Consider the following 22,515-nt stretch of genomic DNA (forward strand, 5'->3'; position numbering starts at 1 on the left):
AGCTGTATTTGTACTAACATTAGATTACACACAGGTGCACTCTATTTAGTCATTAGCACTCATCAGGCAACGTCTATGGGCAACTGACTGCACTCAGACCAAAGGGGGCTGAATAATTATGCACACCCCACTTTGCAGTTATTGATTTGTAGAAAAAATGTTTGGAATCATGTATGATTTTCATTCCACTTCTCACGTGTACACCACTTTGTATTGGTCTTTCATGTGGAATTCCAATAAAATTGATGCATGTTTGTGGCAGTAATGTGACAAAATGTGGAAAACTTCAAGGGGGCCGAATACTTTTGCAACCCACTGTATGTTGCTGTGTAGTCCCTTAAAATGGTAGCACCTAATTAGCACCCATTACTTTTACATTGTTGTGTCTATTACCTTTTCATTGCCTGGTATACATATCTAACATACTGTACTAATAATAGTTAAAAGGAATCTGAAGTGAAACTAAACTTATGAGATAATGATTTGTATGTGTAGTACAACTAAGAAATAGAACATTACTAACAAAGATATGAGTCTAATATTGTTTCCAGTACAGGAAGAGTTAAGGAACTTAATTTGTTATCCATGCAAAAGGGCTTCTCTGAGGTCTCCGACCAAGCTTGGTCAGCTACATTGCTGTTTTCTGAAGCACTTATCTCAACCTGTCTCTCACTGTTTCTTGTTTAAGGTTTTTCTGCCAGGAAGTTCAAAGGGTTATTCCCTCTGCTCTGTATCCTCATGTAAAATACAGAGTGTAATTTGTAAACTGCAAATATAAGAGAATGATGCAATGTTATAGAAAAACAGTTGTATAACTGAAAATAAAAATATGAGACTCTTTTCTTTGCTACTAATGTTCTAGTAATTATCCCTACTACACATACAATTCATTATATCATAAGTTTTTTTCGCTTCAGTGTTACTTTAACCACTTTAAGACCACTCCACGTCGATTGGCGTGAACGTGGCAGAACCGCTCAACGGCAATTGCCGTGAAGTCCTGGGGCGGGGTTTTGCAGGAGATCGCGCATGCTGATGCGCCTGCATCTCCACTTGAATGCTCCGCTCCATCATCAGTCTCCCAGCGCCGCCGCTAGGAGACTATAAGATGGCGAAACCACCATCTATTTACAATGTACAGCGCTGTGATCTATGGCAGCGCTGTACTGGGGACAGCCGTGCGACACAGCTGTCCCCCTGGGAGGCTCAGGAGTGATCGGCTGTCATAGGCTGATGCCTATGACAGCCGATTGCTGTGATTGGCTGGCGGGGGGAGGGAGGCAAAAATATAATTTAAAAAAGGGCAAATTTATTTAAAAAAACAACAACAAATAGAAAAAAAATAAATAAGCAGACAACCCAGCAGCGATCAGAGTCCAACAACAGAAAGCTCTATTGGTGGGCAGAAAAGGGGGGGGGGGGGGTCAGTTGTGTGCTGAGTGAGCCGTGCAGTGAGCCCTTAAAGCAGCAGTGGCCTGAATTGTAAAAAATAGCCAGGTCAATAGGGGGGTGTAAGCCTATGGTCCTGAAGAGGTTAAAAATGTCCCATAACACATCTGTCACTTGATTCTACAACAAGATCTGACAGTCCTCCTGTAACTGCCCAGTGGAATTTCATTGACATGTTCTTGTAGCATCTATCAATTTCTTGATTGGCTTTATTCGTGCTAAGTAGTCAAGCAGTGCTTTGTTTACATCTGCCATTACTCCATGAAGTTGGAGAGGGAGGATAACTAGATGACTAAATGTCCCAGGTGAGGAAATCTTGATGGGGACAGGGAGCAAATTTGGGGAGTCTTGTGTAAGAATGTGTCTGATAGAGCACTGGCTAAGAAAGGATGGTTTTGGACAGAATTGCATTTGGTTGATGACTAATTTCACAGAAAAGTTTTTGGGACAAAAACTTGTTGAGAGTAGTACTAGGGGAATAACACATAGCAACTGGAAACCCCTATTAGTACAGTCCAACTTAACCTTTATTATATAAAAGTTAAAACACAGCCTAGTAGGCCAAACAATATGACAAAACTTATGGGGATTGGTGATTAGATAAGCGTCCATTTGAGTAGAATGTCTTCTGGGGAACTGACATAAACTGATCCAGCTCTCCTGGCATCTACCTCAGTATAGCTGGCAAGGAGTCAACACGTTGGGCATGAAGCAGCGTGAAGCAAATGTGTGCTTCATCATTGTAAGACACAGACCACAGTGTACTATGTGGCTAGTGTCATTCGCAGGTTATAAACAAACATGAACCCTGCAGGAAGTCAAAATTTGCTGATCTCCCCTGGCATCTACCACAGAATTGCTGGCTAGAAGTAGAACACTGGTCTGTGGGACAGTGTATAGAGTGGCTAAAGTGCTAAACGCGTGAGCCTGACATGTTTCAACATCCTAAGAGAGGGCTTTGTCAGAGGAAAAAGTGAGTAGAGCAAAGATGAAGAAATGACCCCTCTCCACCAAAACAATTAACTGTCACACAGGGTGATGTGGCTTAGATAAGAGCTAAGGCCTACTAGGGAGTCCATTCAGTATCAGTGCAGGCAATTTGGGCACAGGATGAACCCGAAAAACAGCTCACCCTGTTTCTGCACTAAGTCCCAGCCTGCGCTAATTAGTATTCCCCACATAATTCAGACACCAGCTATCGCTGGTGACCGAATTACCTTTTTTTCTTTGCTAATTTGTGCAGCGCCCAAGGTTTCAAATCAGCCACCCAGCACTGGTGCCAACACAATCAGCACAGCGCTAACTTTTATACAATATAGGTTAAGTTTTACTGTACTAATAGGGCTTACCAAAAGCATTGTGAGGCGTTCTAAAAATGATGGAGTGGTGTCCAGCCCCAGCTAGGCTGCGGACGGCATTACTCCCCATGTTCTGTATTATTGCTCTTCCCTTTTGTCTCTGACCCCCAGAGGAATTTCTCAGGGGTTGGATGAACAATGACATCTATTGCCCAACTGATTTAAACAGGATCAGTAATAATTTGGGCTCATATAGAAAGACGGTATAGCCATGATGTTTTCCTACCTCTGTACTGCCTGTTCCCTGCTGCTCCTAACTTTGCTGCTAACTACTTGAATTTTCTGTGCAGCTGGTCAGAGCATTTGTTCATAATGAATAACATGCTTACTGGGTGCAATGAGCCATTGCTACTGCCAACTTCTCAAAGCTTGTTTTTATTTTTTTTCCAGCTGTTTTTCTAAAAATTAACTTTAATAGGTTTTCCTTGATATATACAAGAAACATCTCAAGTATAGCACAAGTCACAATTTTTAACATCAACGTTCTTTTCTTGGAAATAATGTTTCTGTCATTTACCTATTAGTCTGATGTGTAAATGTACATATGATACAGCTTTACATTTACTCTTATTTAGTCATTTTCTTTTCATCTGCTCACAGATTTTGAATTAGAATCCAGGTTAGATTTTGGGATCAGATATACAACAGAGACACCCATTTTACCTCCCACCGCTACAGCACTGAAGCCTGCACCTACAATACGTTTAATTCCCCCAATACAGACAACTTGGATGCCCCCTACAACTCAAGCCGCAGATGTACATAGACACCATCAATGGGCTCCTCCCGAGGATCCAGAAATGTCATCCACATCTGCTGCTCCTACTCCTACTAGTCCTTCCAAAGATACTGCAACCACTGCTGGTGTAACACCTGGAACTGTTAGGGGTACAGAAGTACGCAAGTTACAGCCCGTGGTTGTTTTCACATCAACAACACTTATGCCTACTACTACAGAGGAAGAGACTGAAATGTGGGAGGATACGACTGAAAGGGTAGTGACTGTTCCCACTCAGGATATCAGTAAGCTGTGGCCTACTGAGGATGTGAGGACTGTACAGACTACAGCTACAGAAGAAAGCATGATTGAGGAACTGGACAATGTTACTCCTACTCAGCAACCACTGGTAAGGTCAAACCAACAAGTGTGAGCAAAAAGACTGCTGCATATATCTCTAAGGGTAGGAACACAGTAGGCAGAATCGCATATGCGTTTCCCATAGCCCATAGTGGAAAATGCATATGCGATTCTGCCAAGTGTGTTCCTACCCTAAATCTTCAGTGTCCTAAAAGGCAAAATACTGTATAACAATCCAAGACTTTGGGATGCTTTTTATAGTCAATGGTTGGATATGTTTATTTGCATATACAAATATGGGCAAGAAGGAACCACGGATATGGGTGTAAGATGTGGTCAGACTTAGTTTTATATGGAGATAATTTACCCTGTCTTACATTCAGAAAATCCGTTCAGAACAATGGATCATGTAGCTCTGTTTATCTATTATATGAATTGCAAGGAAACTTTCCCATACATCAAGCCTCTGTTATCTGTAGTATTTCTTCTAGGAGCTGATGTGTTTGACATATAGTTATGAACATCGGTCTGCTTCAGTATACTAACTACATATATAAATATACTAATATGGCCGTCATAAGCAATGCAGTAATAAATTGCAAGTAACTTTGCCAACCTGAGAAAACCTTTAGCCACCTTTTGTATACATGTGCTTCCTATTTGTCAGTAGTCTGTACAAGTATACTGTATACTTAAGTACTTCCCTTGCGATTTTTCAATCAATTTTCTCGACGACTGGCACATTTTAAAGTGACGAGTGGTCATTTCCATGATCTCGCAACGTGGGTACAGGCGTACCATCATGCGAATAACGTTTAGCGACTCGCGACAATAACGACCATTACGGTGGATTGGATCTTAACAATCCCCAATAACTCTGTGCAAAGTATCGCAATTGCTTGACTTCTCGATTGCATCCGTCGTGTAACGTCATGTGACGTCACACATACGTGCCGTCAGGAAGATGGATCAGGGATTGCTCATGGTCGTGGGACATAGCTGTAATCCATCTTTCTTCATCACAAAGTAACTATTCATCTTAGAAGCTTCCCCAGCTTTTGTCATTGAAAACCCCCTTCAATAAATCAATTTGACTTGCCTAGATTTTGTCTTTAAGGGAGGGGAATGTGGGAAGAGTCCAAGAGCCAATATAGTGTAGTATGTTAATAAACCACATGAGGGAGATAGATGTGAACAACTATGCTTACAAATGTGTGCCACAGCAGTGGCTACACAGTAGGCAGGTGGGGAGAACAAACCCGACCCCACTAGGGTTAAAAAATTGATCTCTGTAGGATAGTACAAAATCCGGGGAAATAAATCATGCACTTAGGGTGGTAGAAAATGGACACTTAAGTTTCAGAGGCGCCAAAATGAAATAGTTGAAAACAATGTAAAAGAGTGAGATAAATAAATATGGCATGACACATTTCTCGAGATTAGGCTTCCACTTTATTAGTCAAATACTGAGAGCAGTATCTCCAAGCAAGCCCATCGCCTCAGTGAGACAATAGTTGGAGATGTTCTCAAAAAGAGCAGTAAGCAAGCCAAGCATTGAGGTTGCGTAAAGGGAATGTTAAGTAAAAAATTGTCACCAGTTAAACTTACCTAGGGCTTTTTCTGGCCCCCTGTAGTCCTCCTGGTCCCTCAGCATCATTGCCTGCTGCTCCAGCTGCTGTACTACCCGGAATGCTGCATGCTCAACCCTGAGCCTGGTAGATTTATGCACTTGTGCAGTTCATAAAAACGCATCAGTGTTCTAGTCAGAATTTTTTTCCAACCCGGGTGGCATGAAAAATCAGCCGGGTGGGGCGTGATTAGAGAATGCAGGGCCAGTGCCTCTGTGCGCAACTCATCTTACAGCATAGGAAGAGGCGAGCCGATGACAGCCGGGTGGTCACCAAAACTAACAGGGTGGAGCACCCGGCTAAAAGAGCCTGGGAAGAACACTGCGCATGTGTCGAACGCTCCACGGGAGCGAGATCGAGCAGGCGCAAAGTGGCTGGCGACTGGTTGAGTGGGCTAGCTTTCCAAGGGGCACATCGACTGAAGGGAGCAGTGCGGAATGATGTTGAGGGACCAGGAGGACAACAGGGGACTGGAAGAAACCCTAAAAAACTGGTGAAAACTTTCACTTAAAGCTCCCTTAAAAGCTCTTTTGCGCTAGATTTTGCTCTCAATGTTTGCTTAATGACAAAGGAGCATAGGCCCGAGAATTGCTTTGCAGTCTATGAGATTTTTTTTTTTTTTTTTTTTTTTTTTTTTTAATATTAAAGGGAATGTCCAAGCAAAATAAAAAAATGAGTTTCACTTACCTGGGGCTTCTACCAGCCCCATGCAGCCATCCTGTGCCCTCGTAGTCACTCACTGCTGCTCCAGTCCCCCGCTGGCAGCATGCCGACCTCGGAGGTCGGCGGGAGGCATTGCGTACATTTTTACGCATTCCTGCTAGTGCAGGAACATTAACACATACATTTTTACGCATTACTGGTTTAATGCGTAAAAATTTTGTGAAACTCATTTTTTTTATTTTGCTTGAACCTTCCCTATAATTATTTATTTCACTCTTGAGTGTCTTTGTTTAGGGGAGGTAAGTTCATATCTACCTCCTCTTTTTAAACAGTTTTTAAGTACCGTATTTTTGGACCATAAGATGCACTTTTTCTCCCCCAAAAGTGGGGTAGAAAAAAACCTTACATGCCATACAGGGTAACACCGTTTTGCCAGCCGCTAATCCAATGGCATCACAACCTTTTCGGAGCACTAAGTGAAGATTCCTGCTGACCCAGGGGACACCGAGTAACTTGGGAGTTCAATCCGATGTTTTCCTGCTTGTTAATGAGTGGTGAGTGCTGCGTGTGCAGAAGGCTTCTTTCAGCGTGTTTTTACTATAGCAGAAGTTTATGGCTGAATCCATCAAGTTGTTTATACCGGCTGGTGAGCTAAAGAATAGGTTTGGAAATTCCTGAAGGCTGTTTGAAGTTTTAAGGTGCGTACACATGCCTGAATTCTTCAAACAACAGGTCGGCGGATCAGTCAAAACCAGCCTTATCAGCCTGCCGACAGACTGTACACACGGGGAAACTGTTGTCAGAAAGCCCGCTCCGCAGGCGGGTCTAACGACCCGTCGCTTGAAGAAATCAGGCGTGTGTACGCGCCTTTACACACTGGGACTTGGTAATGCCTGTGTCTGCTGCCATTCACGGAGGCCATAAAAGGCTATCAGATATGGCGCTTTATAAATACAATAAATAAATAAATAAATATGCAAAGGTGATAAAAAGCTATAAACTTGAGCAAGTCTGGTCTGAGCTAGGTTAATTCATGTGACTTTGTTAAACGGCATCACTAGTAGTCCTGTGAAGATCTAGATTAGTATTTCACTTGGAACTTTGCTGTTCAGATCTACACTAACTACAAAATGCATCATAATGCAAGCAAGTTTGCTTTGATGGCTGTATATGTGGTGACCTGTAGTGTATGTGAGGTGGTTTGCTGAAAATGATGAGGAGTGTGCTTCACCTATAACTGTCTGCTGGATTACTGTGGCTGCTAACTGCATATTCTGCTTTAAGAACTACATGTGCTGGCTTTACCATTTACCTACCAGGTGGTCCATGGGTCTAACTGTGCTTGGTAGTGCATGTTACTGGGTGCATCTGTGGCTGAACATGGCTTTTGGAACTTTGTTGTGCATCCCCTTATTGCCCTAAAGCTCCACAAGACGCCCCTGCACTATAGCTCCCAGGTTTAGTATTTTTTTCCTGGTTTTTGCCCTCTAAACCTAGGTGCCTATTATAGTCCGGAGTGTCTTATAGGCACCTCTGAAACTTACGTGTTGTAAATGCCTTTATTAAAGCTCATTCTTGCAGTGGAGCAATGAAGGTCACTGCATATGAGATTGGAAGACACCAGCTCTTGGCATGCCCAGAACTTTACATATGACGAAGCCACAGTCCAAGTCTTCTGTATTGTAGTGTGTGAACCATCTCCTATGGGGAATGAGTATGCATATGGACAAATCCAACAACAGGGCACACAACAGAACACATCAGCATTCTTAAAAAAAAAACATTGAATAACATTCAAAACATTCAAACAAAGATGATGCAGCAAAGCTCTAAACACTACACACCATTCTTAATTTACAAATCAGCACAACACACACCTACACAGGCACATTAATATGCAAAAACATATCAGAGCACAAAAGAGTACACAGTGAAACTCTCAGGACTACACGGCATTATTAATTAAGTAAACAGCACAACAGGCATAATTAATATTAAGGCAACTGTGATTAATAATTAATATCAGAATACTCAATAAGAAAATTGAGCATCCCATCAAAAGAATTTATAATTACTATCAAGTACAACAATGCACAATATTATATGAAGAAATGTCACAATAGTTCATTTTTAATATCAAGCACAATAATAATGAATGTTTGATGTATTAATGTTATTAAAAAACAAATAACGTAATGCACAGGTACACCACACCACAGTGCAGAAACAGTAAATGGTTTTCACATACACCAATGGCTACAGTATATTGTAGAAGATGACACCACCTTAGAAACCGCCACACAGCAAAAATGGTATACAGCATTATCCTCCAAGCAGCACAGTACATGGCAATGTGGTACCACAAATGAGAAGGGTGCCACCACAGCAAACATTCAGAGAATCAGACTGTACTGCCTAAATACCAGCTTATTTTGCAACAGTCGATTCTTCTTTTCTCCTACTGCCAACACCCGCTTAAATACCAGCTGCTCATCCAGGCCCAGCCACTCCCACCACTCTACAGGATGGCGCTGAACACCTGCCACGGCACATAGCTCCACACTTTCTTTTGTTATTTTGGTATCTTAGTTTACTGTAGCTTAACCTCCTGGGCGTTTCAATTCCCGCGGCCGCATGGAGGTTTTTTTTCGCCTGATTTTTTTTTTATCATGTAGCTAGCCTAGCGCTAGCTACATGATTGTCCCCTTTCTGCTGCCTCCCTCCCACCCTTCCGATCGCCGTCGACGATCACGCCCATAAGGAAATCCCGTTTTGAACGTGATTTCCTTTAGGGCTTCCCCCGTCGACATGGCGACAAACGTAGTGACGTCATCGGCGTCGTAACGTCACAGGGACTCCCGATCCACCCCAAAGCGCAGCCTGGCAGCGATTGGCCAGGCTGCGCACGGGGTCTGCGGGGGGGAGGGCCCTCCTAGCGTTCTCGTCCAGAACGCTAGGGAGGTCAATGTATTTTGTTTTCTAGATTAGTTAGATTACACTGTTGCAAGTCCCAGCGAACCCCGCTTACCTCTGACTCAAGCGGTACCTGCACGGACTGCACGGATCCCGATGCCGGCCGCAAGACCCATCTCCTGGATTCCACTGCTCACTGCCAGACACATTTCCGGCCACCCACGTGGGAGAGCCGACTACGGAACACGCACAGGTCGCACAAGCTCCGACAGACTGCGGGGGGGGGGATTCCTTTCTCCTGGAGCCTCCAACTTCCTGTTCCCGGAACTCCGCACCTGCTGGGGCAGACTGAAGCTCTAGGGGAACCGCCGGCTGATCCCCGCCAGCTTCAGATAGCACCACCAGGGACCATCCTGCGGCCACGTCAGGTCCCTGCTGCGAAAGCCGGATGATATAACCTCAGTTGGCAGCCACCCTCTGCTCACCGCGAGCCACTGAGCTAGACCGCTCTGGCCTGCTAGGCCCCCACGTGGACCTGCAGCAGCAGAGAGGCTCCCGCATGCATGCTGCAGCTGTCTTCCAGGGCTGCCTCTCCTGCAAGCCGGTCAACAGAGATCAAACGCCCTTCAACTCCTGGTGCCCCAACAGAGCCCTGATTCTGCAGCTGCGGTAGGACAAGAAGCACCCAGACCCACATGGCACCCGACCATTAGACTGCCACTCATCAGGGGTAAGACCTCGCCCTCTACTCTGCCTGTCTGCGGACTGTCTGCCTATCTGCTGACCCACAGCGGTACTGCTTACCTACCCTGCCAACCTCTGGGCCTATCCTGACTAGGCCTTGCCTGCGTGCACTCCTGCTGACCCACAGCGCTACTGCTCTTCTGCCCTCCAACTCTGCCAGTCCCTGGCCTAGCCCTGCCAATCCCTGGGCCAATCCTGCCTCACGACTTCTGGGAGTGCAATGCTAGACTTTGGGGTGCTGTGATTGACCGCGGGGTGCTGCGACTAACTGCGACAAAGGATCATTGGGTGACTAGCTGGTATGCACTCCTGCTGAGCAAGCTAGAGGCACAAGAATGCCATGCTCCTCCACCCCCCCCCCCCACTGGCGTCCCACCACCCCTCGCGCCGGCAGCCATGGCCTGCCCATGCCGCTCCCCGCCACACGCACCACCTATACCAGGGAACAGTTTCTAGAGTGGAAACCACGTGCCCCCCCCCCCATCCACTGAAGCCAGGCTTCTGTCCACTCTAGTCTGGGACAACACACAGCAAGTCCTGGACCCAGCCCTGAAACGCTGGTCAGGTCAGCGGCGGAGAGGATGTCGTGCCGGAGCCCGCGTGAGGCTATGGAAGAAAGGCCTACGTTCAGCCATACCCTCAGTCCTCCTGGCAAATGTCCAATCCCTCCCTAACAAAATGGACGAACTGTGCCTCCTCTGTGACAGGAGAGACCTTGTCAGTAATACCCCGGCCCTCTGCTTCACAGAAACATGGCTACATGAGGGCATCCCTGAGAACGCCCTCCTTCTCCCGGGCTTCAGTATTGAAGGAGCAGACCGGGACCCTGTCCTCTCAGGGAAAAAAAGAGGTGGTGGCATTTGCTTCTACATCAGCTCCTCATGGTGCCCCACCTCGATGATACTCGACAGGAAGTGCTCTCCAGACCTTGAACTACTACTAATCAACTGCAGGCTGTCATACTCACCCTGGGAGTTTTCCTGTTACGTCCTTGCTGGAGTGTACATCCCTCCCGATGCCGATGTCAAATCTGCTCTACTGGTCCTAAGCGAAACCATATCGCAGTGAGAGACATCCCTCCTGGATTCACTGTTCGTCGTTGCGGGCGATTTTAACAAGGCCAACCTGTGCCAGGAGATACCAGGCTATCATCAGCATGTAGCCTGCCCCACCAGTAGCCCAAACACCCTTGACCACTGCTACACGGCACTGAAGGATGCATACAAAGTGGTTCCATTGGCAGCCCTGGGCTCCTCTGAACACTGTCTCATCCATTTTATCCTCACCTACAGGAGGCGCCTAGAATCAGCTAAACCGATCGTTAAGTCTGTCAAGGTGTGGTCAGAGGAGGCCAAACTGAAACTTCAAGCCTGTTTTGAATGCACAGACTGGAAGTCCCTGGAAGCGCCAAACCTGGCTGAATGGGCAGATACAAATTTTGCCTCAACATCAGTTTCTGCGAGGACTCTTGTGTACCAACAAAATCCTTCAAGGTGTACCCGAACAACAAGCCGTGGTTCACCAACAAGCTATGGCAACTGCGGAGGCGCAAGGAGGCTGCACACAAGTCCGGCAACCAGGAGGACTACAGAAGGGCAAGAAACGACCTTAATCGGGAGATGAGAGCTGCCACAAAAAGAATATGCTGAAAGAATGAAACACAACCTGTGCTCAAATGACTCACGTGCTGTATAGAAGGGGCTGAAGGCCGCCACGAACTACAGGCTACAACCCCAGCATGCAACTCCCAGCCCGATACTAGCAGAAGAACTCGGCAGATTCTACTGCAGGTTCGAGAACCAGGAAGCACCGGAGGAGAACCTGGAACCAGCTACCCCTCCTCTGGGCACTGCAAACAACATCCTGAGCCTGCCCTCTCCCTCGGTGGTGTGTGAGGCCAAGGTCCTGCGCCTCTTATCAACACTAAATGCCAGGAAAGCCTCTGGCCTCGACGGAGTATCTCCAGTCTGCCTGAAAACCTGCTGTCGGCAACTTGCTCCCTTCCTCTTCGCCATATTCACCAAGTCCCTAAAGGAAAGCAAGGTCCCCGCATGCTTCAAGAAGTCTACCATCATACCTGTCCCTAAGAAACAAGGGGTCTCCAAACTTAACAACTTCAGGCCCATGGCCCTGGTGTCCATCATCATCAAAACCATGGAGCGTGCGGTCCTAGCCTACCTTAAGCTCTCCACTTCGCCCCTCCTAGACCCCTACCAGTTTGCCTACAGGGCAAACAGGTCCACCGATGATGCGATCAATATCTGCCTGGAGCTCATCAATGACCACCTTGACAGGCCAGACATGTATGTTAGGATACTGCTCCTGGACTTCAGCTCGGCCTTTAATACCATCTGCCCCCGCATTCTCCAGCGGGACCTAGCTGCATTTGGAGTCCACCCAAGTCTACAACTTTGGATCACGGACTTTCTTACCAACAGGTCCCAAGTCGTCAAACTGGACGATATCCACTCTCAAGCAGCGACCACGAACACTGGTGCTCCTCAAGGCTGCGTTCTGTCTCCTGTCTCCACTGCTGTTCTCCCTCTACACCAGGCATGGGCAAACTCGGCCCTCCAGCTGTTACGGAACTACAAGCCCCACAATGCATTGCAGGAGTCTGCCAGCCACAGTCATGACTCATAAAGGCAAATGCATTGTGGGACTTGTAGTTCCGTAACAGCTGGAGGGCCGAGTTTGCCCATGCCTGCTCTACACGAACAATTGCAGATCAGAGGTAGACTCAGTCAAGGTCATCAAGTTCGCCGACGACACCACTATCATTGGCTTGTCACCAAGGATGATATCCAGGAGTACCGTCAGCAGGTGGAGAGAATTTGCAACTGGAGAAAGGTGAACAGACTGGTGCTGAACACTGCAAAAACCGTAGAGCTAATCATTGACTTCAGTAAGTCTGCCCCCACCCCACCTCCAATTTATATTGATGGCACTGAGGTAGCCAGAGTGCCCTGTGCCCGGCTTCTGGGTACTACCATCTCCAGTGATCTCAGCTGGAAGCCCAACATCACTGCCACCCAACGGAAAGCCCAGCAGAGACTCTTCTTCCTTCGCCAGCTGAGAAAGTTCGGCATGACTCAAGGAATTCCCCTCGGTGGTCAGCCTCCTAAATTCCCTCCACATACTACCATCAACACAAGCCCCATTGAGCGGCAGGACTGGCCGTGCTATGACTGATCAGCAAACCGAATCAACCAGTCCACAAGACGAACTGTCAGTCATCTCAGTGCCACACTGTGAACTGTGATGTATATTGCAATGTTATGTTAACTTGATGCCTCTGCTGTTCGCTGCTATTTATCTATGTCTCTATATATCTATGTTTTCTTCCTGAGCTATATGTATTGTGCCAAAAACAATTCCGGGCATGACCTAGCTTGGCGAAATAAAATGAGTCTGATTCTGATGATTTGTATTGCAAGGGGGAAGATGCTTTGTACATTCCATATGGCTGCATCTTCAGAGAACATGTGACAAAGAGGCCAGGGTGTGGTTAAAAATGGGGCTGCACTAAGGGCTGATTTACACTGCACAACACAATCATGAACGTGATTTTGTGCATGCATTCCAGCGGCACTGCACGTGTGTCGCACTGCTATATAGTGCAGATGTCGGCAACTGCAACTCAATGGAACCTCATGGGAAATTGTGTGCGTTATGTGATAAAATGCCATGTTAGGACTCGTTTCCATTATGCAGAACAGGAGCCGTGCAGCTCTGCATTGCACGTAATTCCCCCCGGGGCTGCGCTTGCAATGCCCTTCTTATAATGAATAAGATCGCGGGCGCAATCGCCCCAAAATGCAGACAACCATGTGCTGCGATTCAGTGGTGAATCACAGCACATGTACGGAAACATGCAGTTTATGCACTCCCTGATGTCCCTGTTATTGCGTTTCCATAAGCGTGACTAAAAGCGCGCATATGGAAATGATCCCTTTCATCCTAATGTGTGGAAGTGCGCAGCTGTAATGTGCTCAGTGACATGAAAGTCTATGGACTTTCATGTTACCATGCGGATCACATACTATGCGCAGTGCGTCATGACTGACAGCAGCACACATAGGGCTTGATTCACTAAACCATGCTAATTTATAGCAGGGCCGCACTAGCGATTGTGCTCGTTTTCCTGCACAGTCGCAAATTTTCACGCGCAGTAGCGAATTTTCGTGGGCGAAAAATTGCACGTGAATATATGCGATTGCACATGAAACCGTGAAAACGCACGCAAAATGCTAGCGCGGCTGGAGTTAGCACGGTTTAATGAACCAAGCCCACAGTGTGAATGGGCCCTTAGGGAATTTGGCAGAAACAGAAGAACCATACTGTTAGCCAGCCATCATAATGTACCTGCACTTAGTCAGTGTGACAGAAGGGGAGGGCCATAGTATTTTAGCCAGCCTTCCAACTTTCAGTTCCAGACTGGTGTAAGGTGTTATGGCTGCTAATTTAAGGCTGTATAACATGATGTCATTGGCCACACCCAGAACTGACCACACCATGTAGTCCTGTGAGAAGCTCTTTTAGCAGCGGTACATTGCACAGCATTGGTGGACAGATGAAGAGAGGCAGAAAGAAACCACAATACGGCAATACATAAAAAATGAAAGCATATTACACAACAGCACAGTGGTCACAACAAAACTTAAAGCACAGTATTAGTCTTCACAACAGCACATAGCTGTGCAGTCCCCCAACAGTGCATGGATTGGAGATCAAGAAACAAAGCACATATAGGTAGCACAGCAATAACATTTCTTTCCAATGCAATCTGGATGCGCTCACCAAAACAAAGTAACATATAAACTATATGGGCCCCGACACGCTTATACTTCTGTTTTCATTCATCTCCTCCTGACACAGCCACAGTCTTTAATCACCATCAGCCCATAAGATCTTCAGATGGATAATGATTAGTGTGATCTGAAAGTGCTCACCAAGAAAATAGACTTTCATTTTTTTTTATATCAGCTGATGTGATCACACTTTTATTTTTTTTACATCAATTTACACATGCCACAGACCATGCATCATCTGTCTCCCAGATCTTCAGTTGGACTGGGATCACTGCAGTTTGCAAGCACTCATCAAATAAAGGAGTCTTTTTATCACCCAACGAGGGTGCACTTCTGTTTTCACCAGTTACCCATATGTCTGCAGGACCTTCAGTTGAATTATAATCATAACAACGTGAAAGGTGTAAGTAAAAAAAAATAAAAAATTGGCATCTATATTCACTTGACATAATTGCATTTCTACTTTCTTTAATTTCCCTCAGCAACAGGTCTTAGTTCCCATAGATAACATTAGGCATGCCCTACCTAGTGTGAATTTATGGGGGCAGTATTGGCAGGCCTAGGCAGCAGCAGCGTGGTACAAACTCCTGGCAAACTAACATGCGCTGAAATGGGGAGGAGGCAGCATACCCCAGGATATGGGAAGGGCACCTGTAAGGCCCGGTGCACATTAGCGTTCCCTGTCCGGATTCGCCGGGCCGGATCCGGACCGTATACTGTACAAACGGAACGTACGTTCCGCATAGCAATGCGTGTCCATTCCGTACAGTACGGAGCCGGACCGGATCCGGACACTTTTCCAACATGCGCTATTTTTTGGGTCCGGATCTCCGGCCCACGCACCCGGACCGGAGCCGGACCTGAGCCTGACAGCACCATCTGGAACACAGAAACCAATGGGAAACGGAAGGCACAGAACACACTGCCTACAAACACCTGACGTTCTAACCCACTTCCTATGCGTATCCAAGCGGCCATTTCGGATGGGGACACATGGGCCAAGCATGTCTGGAGTGGAGCAGCAGTGACAGACGTGCTGGAGCTGTTTGGCAGAATGTCGGAGGTGGAGGTGAGGCCTATAGCGGAGGAATCTGATTCTACAGGTGCACCTTCTGCTGACCCCAACATTTTTTTATTTAAATTTCGCTATTTTTTGCCCACGGATCCGGATGGCAGCCTGATGCATGCCTGATGCAAACGGACCGGATCCGGATCGGAACCATACGGTTCCGATCCGGATCAGGTCCTGATTTCATCAGGATCCGGTCCGTTTGCATGGCAAAACGCAAGTGTGAACGGGGCCTAAGCTGTGAGCTATACAGGGCAGTGCCAAACTAGTCAGCACTATCCCTGTCTGAAAAATTCCCAAATTAAGCTGCGCTCCAGGGCCAATTAGCTAAAAGTCACAACAAAACCTGATAAATGTCCACCATCAGCAACAAAAGTCTCTTTGTCTGTGGCCTGATTTTCTGGTTTCCACTGTTAAACTCCGCTCAGGACCAACACGTCATGTGAAAAAAATGAGAGAAAGGGCCAATAGCGTAAATCCGTATGACTATTTTAAATTCACCACCACCTTTCCCTTATAACAATATCCGTGTTCTTTTTATTGCTATTAATACACCTTCTGTGAGCACCACAACACACCCCCACCGTGTGTGCACTCACCCAATAAGCCTCCTCAGATCTCCGGAGGTAGGATTGATAACATGTGGGGAATATATGCAGACTCCAGGAATCCAATTCCAATCAATAGCACTATAACTGAGAAAGGTCTATATAGTGTAAAACCATTTATTCATAAAAAGTAAAAAATCAGACCGCACTCACAATTGGTTGACTTGGGAATAGCGCATATAACAAAGTTGGGTCCATGGGGGACCACTCTGTCAATAGCCGCCTTGAATCCCCTCGTCTCTGCTTGCCTGGTCTGCTACTTCCGCATCTGCCGACAGCGTCTAGCGTAGCTCCGCCCTACGCGTTTCGTCATAAGTATGACTCATCAGGGGCCCCTGATGATATGCGCTATTCCCAAGTCAACCAATTGTGAGTGCGGTCTGATTTTTTACTTTTTATGAATAAATGGTTTTACACTATATAGACCTTTCTCAGTTATAGTGCTATTGATTAGAATTGGATTCCTGGAGTCTGCATATATTCCCCACATGTTATCAATTCTACCTCCGGAGATCTAAGGAGGCTTATTGGGTGAGTGCACACACGGTGGGGGTGTGTTGTGGTGCTCACAGAAGGTGTATTAATAGCAATAAAAAGAACACGGATATTGTTATAAGGGAAAGGTGGTGGTGAATTTAAAATAGTTATACGGATTTACACTATTGGCCCTTTCTCTCATTTTTTTCACATGACGTGTTGGTCCTAAGCGGAGTCTAACAGTGGAAACCAGAAAATCCAACAGGCCACAGACAAAGAGACTTTTGTTGCTGATGGTGGACATTTATCAGGTTTTGTTGTGACTTTTAGCGAATTGGCCCTGGAGCGCAGCTTAATTTGGGAATTTTTATACGGTACTATCATACATCAGGTGGTTTAAAGCGCGCACCACGCATCTGTGAAGTGTCTGATATACACTTTTCCTAAGCGCAATTGTTCTGTTTTTATTACTATCCCTGTCTGGTTCCTCTTCACATCCCAATAATGTACTGCTAAGTTAATTAGTTGCCTCAAAATCGTCTTTAGACTATGGAAGGGACATTAGACTTTGACTATGGTAAAAATTAAATTGCAAGCTCCTCTGAGACATAGTGATCAGAATGTGTACTTGTGAGGATCCGCTCGGCTGCCTGCGCAGGCAGCATTTTGACCACTGTTCAGGTCTGCATTCTGCAGGTCTCTGGAAGAGAGATCTTTTGTCAGTTTTGCAGCTTGCTGCTGCTGAGAAATTTGCATACGTTTGTCATGCAGATTGCCTAGCCACATCCTTTGTAGGCTTGCTCTATATATACCATGTGATATCACAGACCTGGGCTGGTCATAAGGGTTAGTCCTGTGAAACACTCCTGGAGTGTCAGCCTTGCTCATTGTTTAAAGATTAGCTTAGAGTAATTCCTGGGACTGCACTAGGCAGATTCCCTAGTGCAGTTAGGATTGCATATCTGTTTTGTTTGTCTGTTGCGATTGTTCTGTCCCAGCGGTGGTCGACAGGAAGTCGTTCTGATCTTTGTTCTTGGAGTATAGCTGGAGCAGCGGTTGCTACCAGCTATCTCATCTAATCTGTCTTACCTGGATCGCACTCACCTGGCGCTAGTGCTGTGGATCCGTCTCTCTCACTTATTCCTGTTTTCGTGTATCTGTCTTGTCTGCTACGAACGCTTGCTGGAGGCTTGATGAGATAACCGTTAAGCAAGCGCTCGCGTTCTCTGTTTTATGTTTGTCTGTCGGTGGTTAGTTAGGCGTGCTTGTCTCTGTTGTGCTTAACACGCGGAGACCGCGCATAAACACGTGCACTGTTGCGAATGAGTGCGGTGTTCGCGTTTAGTTAGTGTTTGTTATTTTCCTTATCTTCTCATTGTATATTTGCTGTGCCTTTGCTACTCTCGTGCTCTGCCTTGCTGTAGCCTTGTGTCACCTCTGGCAATCGCCTCTCTCGCGATTGCGGTTCTACTTCATATCTGCTGTTGTGTATGCCCCGTCGCGGGTTGGCGACTAGTTTGGTGCACACACATACAATCTGTCCCTTTGCTCAATCTCATTCGCAATCACTTCTCAGGCGATTGCGTTCTCACTCAGTTTCCTTTGTTGTGTGTCCACCGTCACAGGTTGGTGGCTAGATTGGTGGACATACATACATTCCTCATCTGTGCTTATTCGGTCTTGTGTCGTTGTTAGCAACCGCCATCTCCGGCGATTGCCTTCTCACTTTATCTTCCTGGTTGTGTGTTCATCGTCGCAGGGTGGCGACTAGTTTGGTGAACACACATACCCTCTGTCGCTTTGATCTCTCTCTTTCAGGGCTATGTTGCCCTGCATTTCTTCCCTTCGTGCAATTCCTGTCTGGCGTGTGTGGCAGGGCAGAGGAGCTGTTCCTCTGCACTCCACAGCTCCACCTGCTGACAGGAATTTCCCTCTACAGGTGCATTGCACCTTTTGCTGGGTTCCCTCAAATTATACGCTTGTGGAGGATTTCCGCAGTGTCAGCGCACATTTTGTGCGCTGATCACGGAGAGAATTCCACAATCGTTACAGTATGACCAGCCCAGGTCTGTGATATCACATGGTATATATAGAGCAAGCCTAAAAAGGATGTGGCTAGGCAATCTGCATGACAAACGTATGCAAATTCCTCAGCAGCAAGCTGCAAAACTGACAAAAGATCTCTCTTCCAGAGACCTGCAGAATGCAGACCTGAATAGTGGTCAAAAAGCTGCCTGCCTGCGCAGGCAGCCGAGCGGATCCTCACAGTACTCTGTAGAGGATATTAGCACTGTGTAAATACAAAATAATAGTAATATGTTCTAAACCTCTGAAACATATAAACATGTAAAGAGTTAGGACCTAGAAGGAAGGCTGGGACACTTAAATTGGTATGTGGACATCATGGTGGCTACATATAGTTTGTAGGTTCTAATAGTGGTTTTTTTTACATGTAATTCAGAGTCACTTTAAATGGCTCATAAATACTATAAAAAGGTGGAATAATAGACGTTCATTAATGCATACCTGACACATTCATTTACTAAGATTCTTCAGGACTTTGGAAAGAATAGTATACATGATAATGAAAGCCTTTCCTGAATTCAATAAAAACGATCTGCTTTTAGATGGAAAGTGTTTGCATCCCTCATCTTTACCATATCAGACCACAGTGAGAGTTGTGCAATACTGGTGAATTTGCAAGGTATCCAACATCAACTTGTTTTTGCTGTATCCTTGTGCAAACAACTGCAATGTCATAACTGTTAATTTCCTAACCCTTAAGCAACCCTCACTGTGGTCTGATATGGCTGAGATGCAACCTAACAACAGACAGAACACTACTATATTGAAACTCAATTGCAACTTATTTACTGGTCAATTCAAGAAGCTAGATAATAAGGGTAAAAATAGCTTTCCAAATATGTTTTGTAAATCAGAGTCTTTGGAGATGCAGGATGACCTGAAAACTGGTAAGAAGAAAAGGAATTGTCATCTCTATCCTAGTGTTTTCTGGCAGCAGATGTATCATTTATTTACCCTCTCATTACATGACAGAAGAAAGAAATTATACAATGAATTTTAAATAAAACAGCTCAGATGCCGTTGAAGTGCAGACTTCCAGCTTTAATTCAGTGGGGTGATCAAAACAATTGCATAAAAATGTGAGTTAACGAAAGCATTTTTTCACACAATCGCTTCATTTGCTTGGCTCAAAAGTAATTGGACAAATTAAATAAGTGGAATTTAAATGTTCATTTATAATACTTGGTTGAAAACCCTTCGCTGACAATGACAGCCTGAAGTCTTGAACTCGTGGACATCACCAGATGCTGGGTTTCCTCCTTTTTAATGATATGTCAGATCTTTACTACATCTGCTTTCAGTTGCTGTTTGTTTGTGAGCCATTCTGTCCAAAGTTTAGTCTTCAACAAGTGAAATATGTGCTCAATTGGCTTGGGATCAAGTGACTGACTTAAAGAGGAACTTCAGCCTAAACAACCATACTGTCATTAAGCTACATTAGTTATGTTAATTAAAATAGATAGGTTATATAATCTCTTACCCACCCTGTTTTAAAAAGAAAAGGCAAATGTTTGATTTCATGAGGGCAGCCATCTTTTTGGTTGAAAGGAGGTGACTGGGAGCATGAGACACAGTTCTAACTGTCTTGTGTGCTGATAACCCCTCCCAGTTGCTAGGCAACGTGAATAACAACATAGGAAATCCCATCATGCTTTGCACAGCATCAGGGAAAAAAAGCTGGGCAGTTTTCTTTGATGGGTGGAGCTTTGCTAAAAATGCAGCTAAAAATGATGCTTTGGTAAGAAAAACAAAGTTCTGATGCTGTGAAACTGTTTAAGAAACACCAAGCCTTTTCAGTTCTGCTGAGTAGATTTTTAGTCCGGAGGTTCACTTTAACCATTCAAGAATTGTACACTTCTTTGCTTTAATAAACTCCTGGGTTGCTTTGGCTGTATGTTTTGGGTCATTGTCCATCTGTATCATGAAATGCTGCCCAATCACTTTGACTGTATTTAGCTATATTTGAGTAGACAGTATGTCTCTGAACACCTCGGAATTCATTTGGCTGCTTCTGTCCTGTGTCACATCATCAATAAACACTAGTGTCCCTTTGCCGCTGGCAACCAAGCACGCCCACGCCATCACACTGCCTCCACTGTGTTTTACAGATGATGTGGTATGCTTTACATAATGAGCTGTTCCACACCTTCTTCATACCTTTTTCTTGCCATTATTCTGGCAGAGGTTGATCTTGGTTTAATCTGTTAAAATGTTTTTCCAGAATTGTGCTGGCTTTTTTAGATGTTCTTTAGCAAAGTCCAATCTAGCCTTTCTATTCTTTAGGTTTATGCAGTCTTCTTTTCATGGTAGATTTGGGTATTGATGGGCCTACCCCCTGGAGAGAGTTGTTGACTTGGTTGGTTGTTTTAAAGGGGTTTCTCTCCACCATGGAAATGATTCTGCGATCATCCACCACTGTTGTCTTCCGTGGACTTTTTGCATTGCTGAGTTCACCAGTGCTTGCTTTCTTTCTCAGTATGTACCAAACTTTTTTGCCACTTCTAATATTCTAGGAATTTCTTGGATGGGTTTTTTTCTGTTTTCGCAGCTTAAAGGGAACCTGAGATGAGAAGCATCTCTGGTTTCCTGTCGCACTCCCGTCCTTGGGAGCGCTCTTGGCCGGGCTGTGCATGCACAACAAAGCGGGACTGGCTTTTGGGCTGAATTGCTGGGGACCGGAGCTACCAGGAGATGTGGCGAGGGACGAGCGGCCCTAAGCCGGTTTAAGGGAGCCCCAGGTAACTATGGTACTTGAGACGCTTCTCATCTCAGGTACACTTTAAGAATGGCTTCTTTCACCTGCATGGAGATCTCCTACTACTGCATGTTGTCTGTTCACAGCAAAATCTTCCATATGCAAGCACTACACTTCCACATGCAAGCACTAAACAACTCGAGACCTTTTATCTACTTAATTGATAATGACATAATGATGGACTTGCCCACGCCTGCCCATGAAATAGCCTTTGAGTTGGTTGTCCAATTTTGAGCCCCTGAAATTGAGGGATTGCTTTAAAAATGCTTTTGTTGCCTCACATTTGTATGCAATTGTTTTCTTCACCCCACTGCATCTAAGTTGTTTCATTTAAAATTCAATGTGGTAATCTAAAGAACCAAAATTTTTTAAAAAAATTTGTCTCTGTCCAAATATTTATGAATCTAACGCTCAGCTCACATTTCCTCCAGGCAGAATTTAAAATGTACCAAAAACATTTTAAAAATAAGATCGCAAACACAATACAACTATTGCTGAATACCTTCTGCATTAATGGCTTGATAATTAAGTATTTTTATCCTTTTCTCAAAGCACAGAACTTTATCTCTTTGCTATAAACAATAAGCTAATAATAAAGCAATTATTTGTGACTAAAGCCTTGTACACTTGCTAAACAAAAGTTTGAAATGGCTAACAAACTACAGATTTCCCCATATTGGACGACAATCATGTGCAGAAATGTAGCCAAATGACAATAAAAAGTGACCAATATCAGGCATTTTGCCCTATACATCCAGCTGATCAACTAAGACAATTGTTGGACAGATGGAAATCTTGCAATCAGCCATGTGTGTACTATGTCTTTTGAACAACATTGTTTTACTGTATGGGTGCATGTCATGCATAATGTAGTTTC

At 45.1% G+C, this 22,515-nt stretch overlaps 1 protein-coding gene across 1 annotated transcript in view; it reads left to right on the plus strand.

Moving 5' to 3' along the window:
• Positions 1-22,515, plus strand: part of SDC3 (syndecan 3) — a 157,455-nt gene that overhangs the window by 125,219 nt on the left and 9,721 nt on the right. Inside the window, exon 3 of the mRNA XM_068269146.1 lies at positions 3,408-3,934. Coding sequence (XP_068125247.1) covers positions 3,408-3,934 — 527 coding nt within the window. The remainder of the gene's footprint in view (positions 1-3,407; positions 3,935-22,515) is intronic.

The sequence above is a fragment of the Hyperolius riggenbachi genome, chromosome 2, assembly GCF_040937935.1.
Source record: "Hyperolius riggenbachi isolate aHypRig1 chromosome 2, aHypRig1.pri, whole genome shotgun sequence".
NCBI lineage: Eukaryota > Metazoa > Chordata > Amphibia > Anura > Hyperoliidae > Hyperolius > Hyperolius riggenbachi.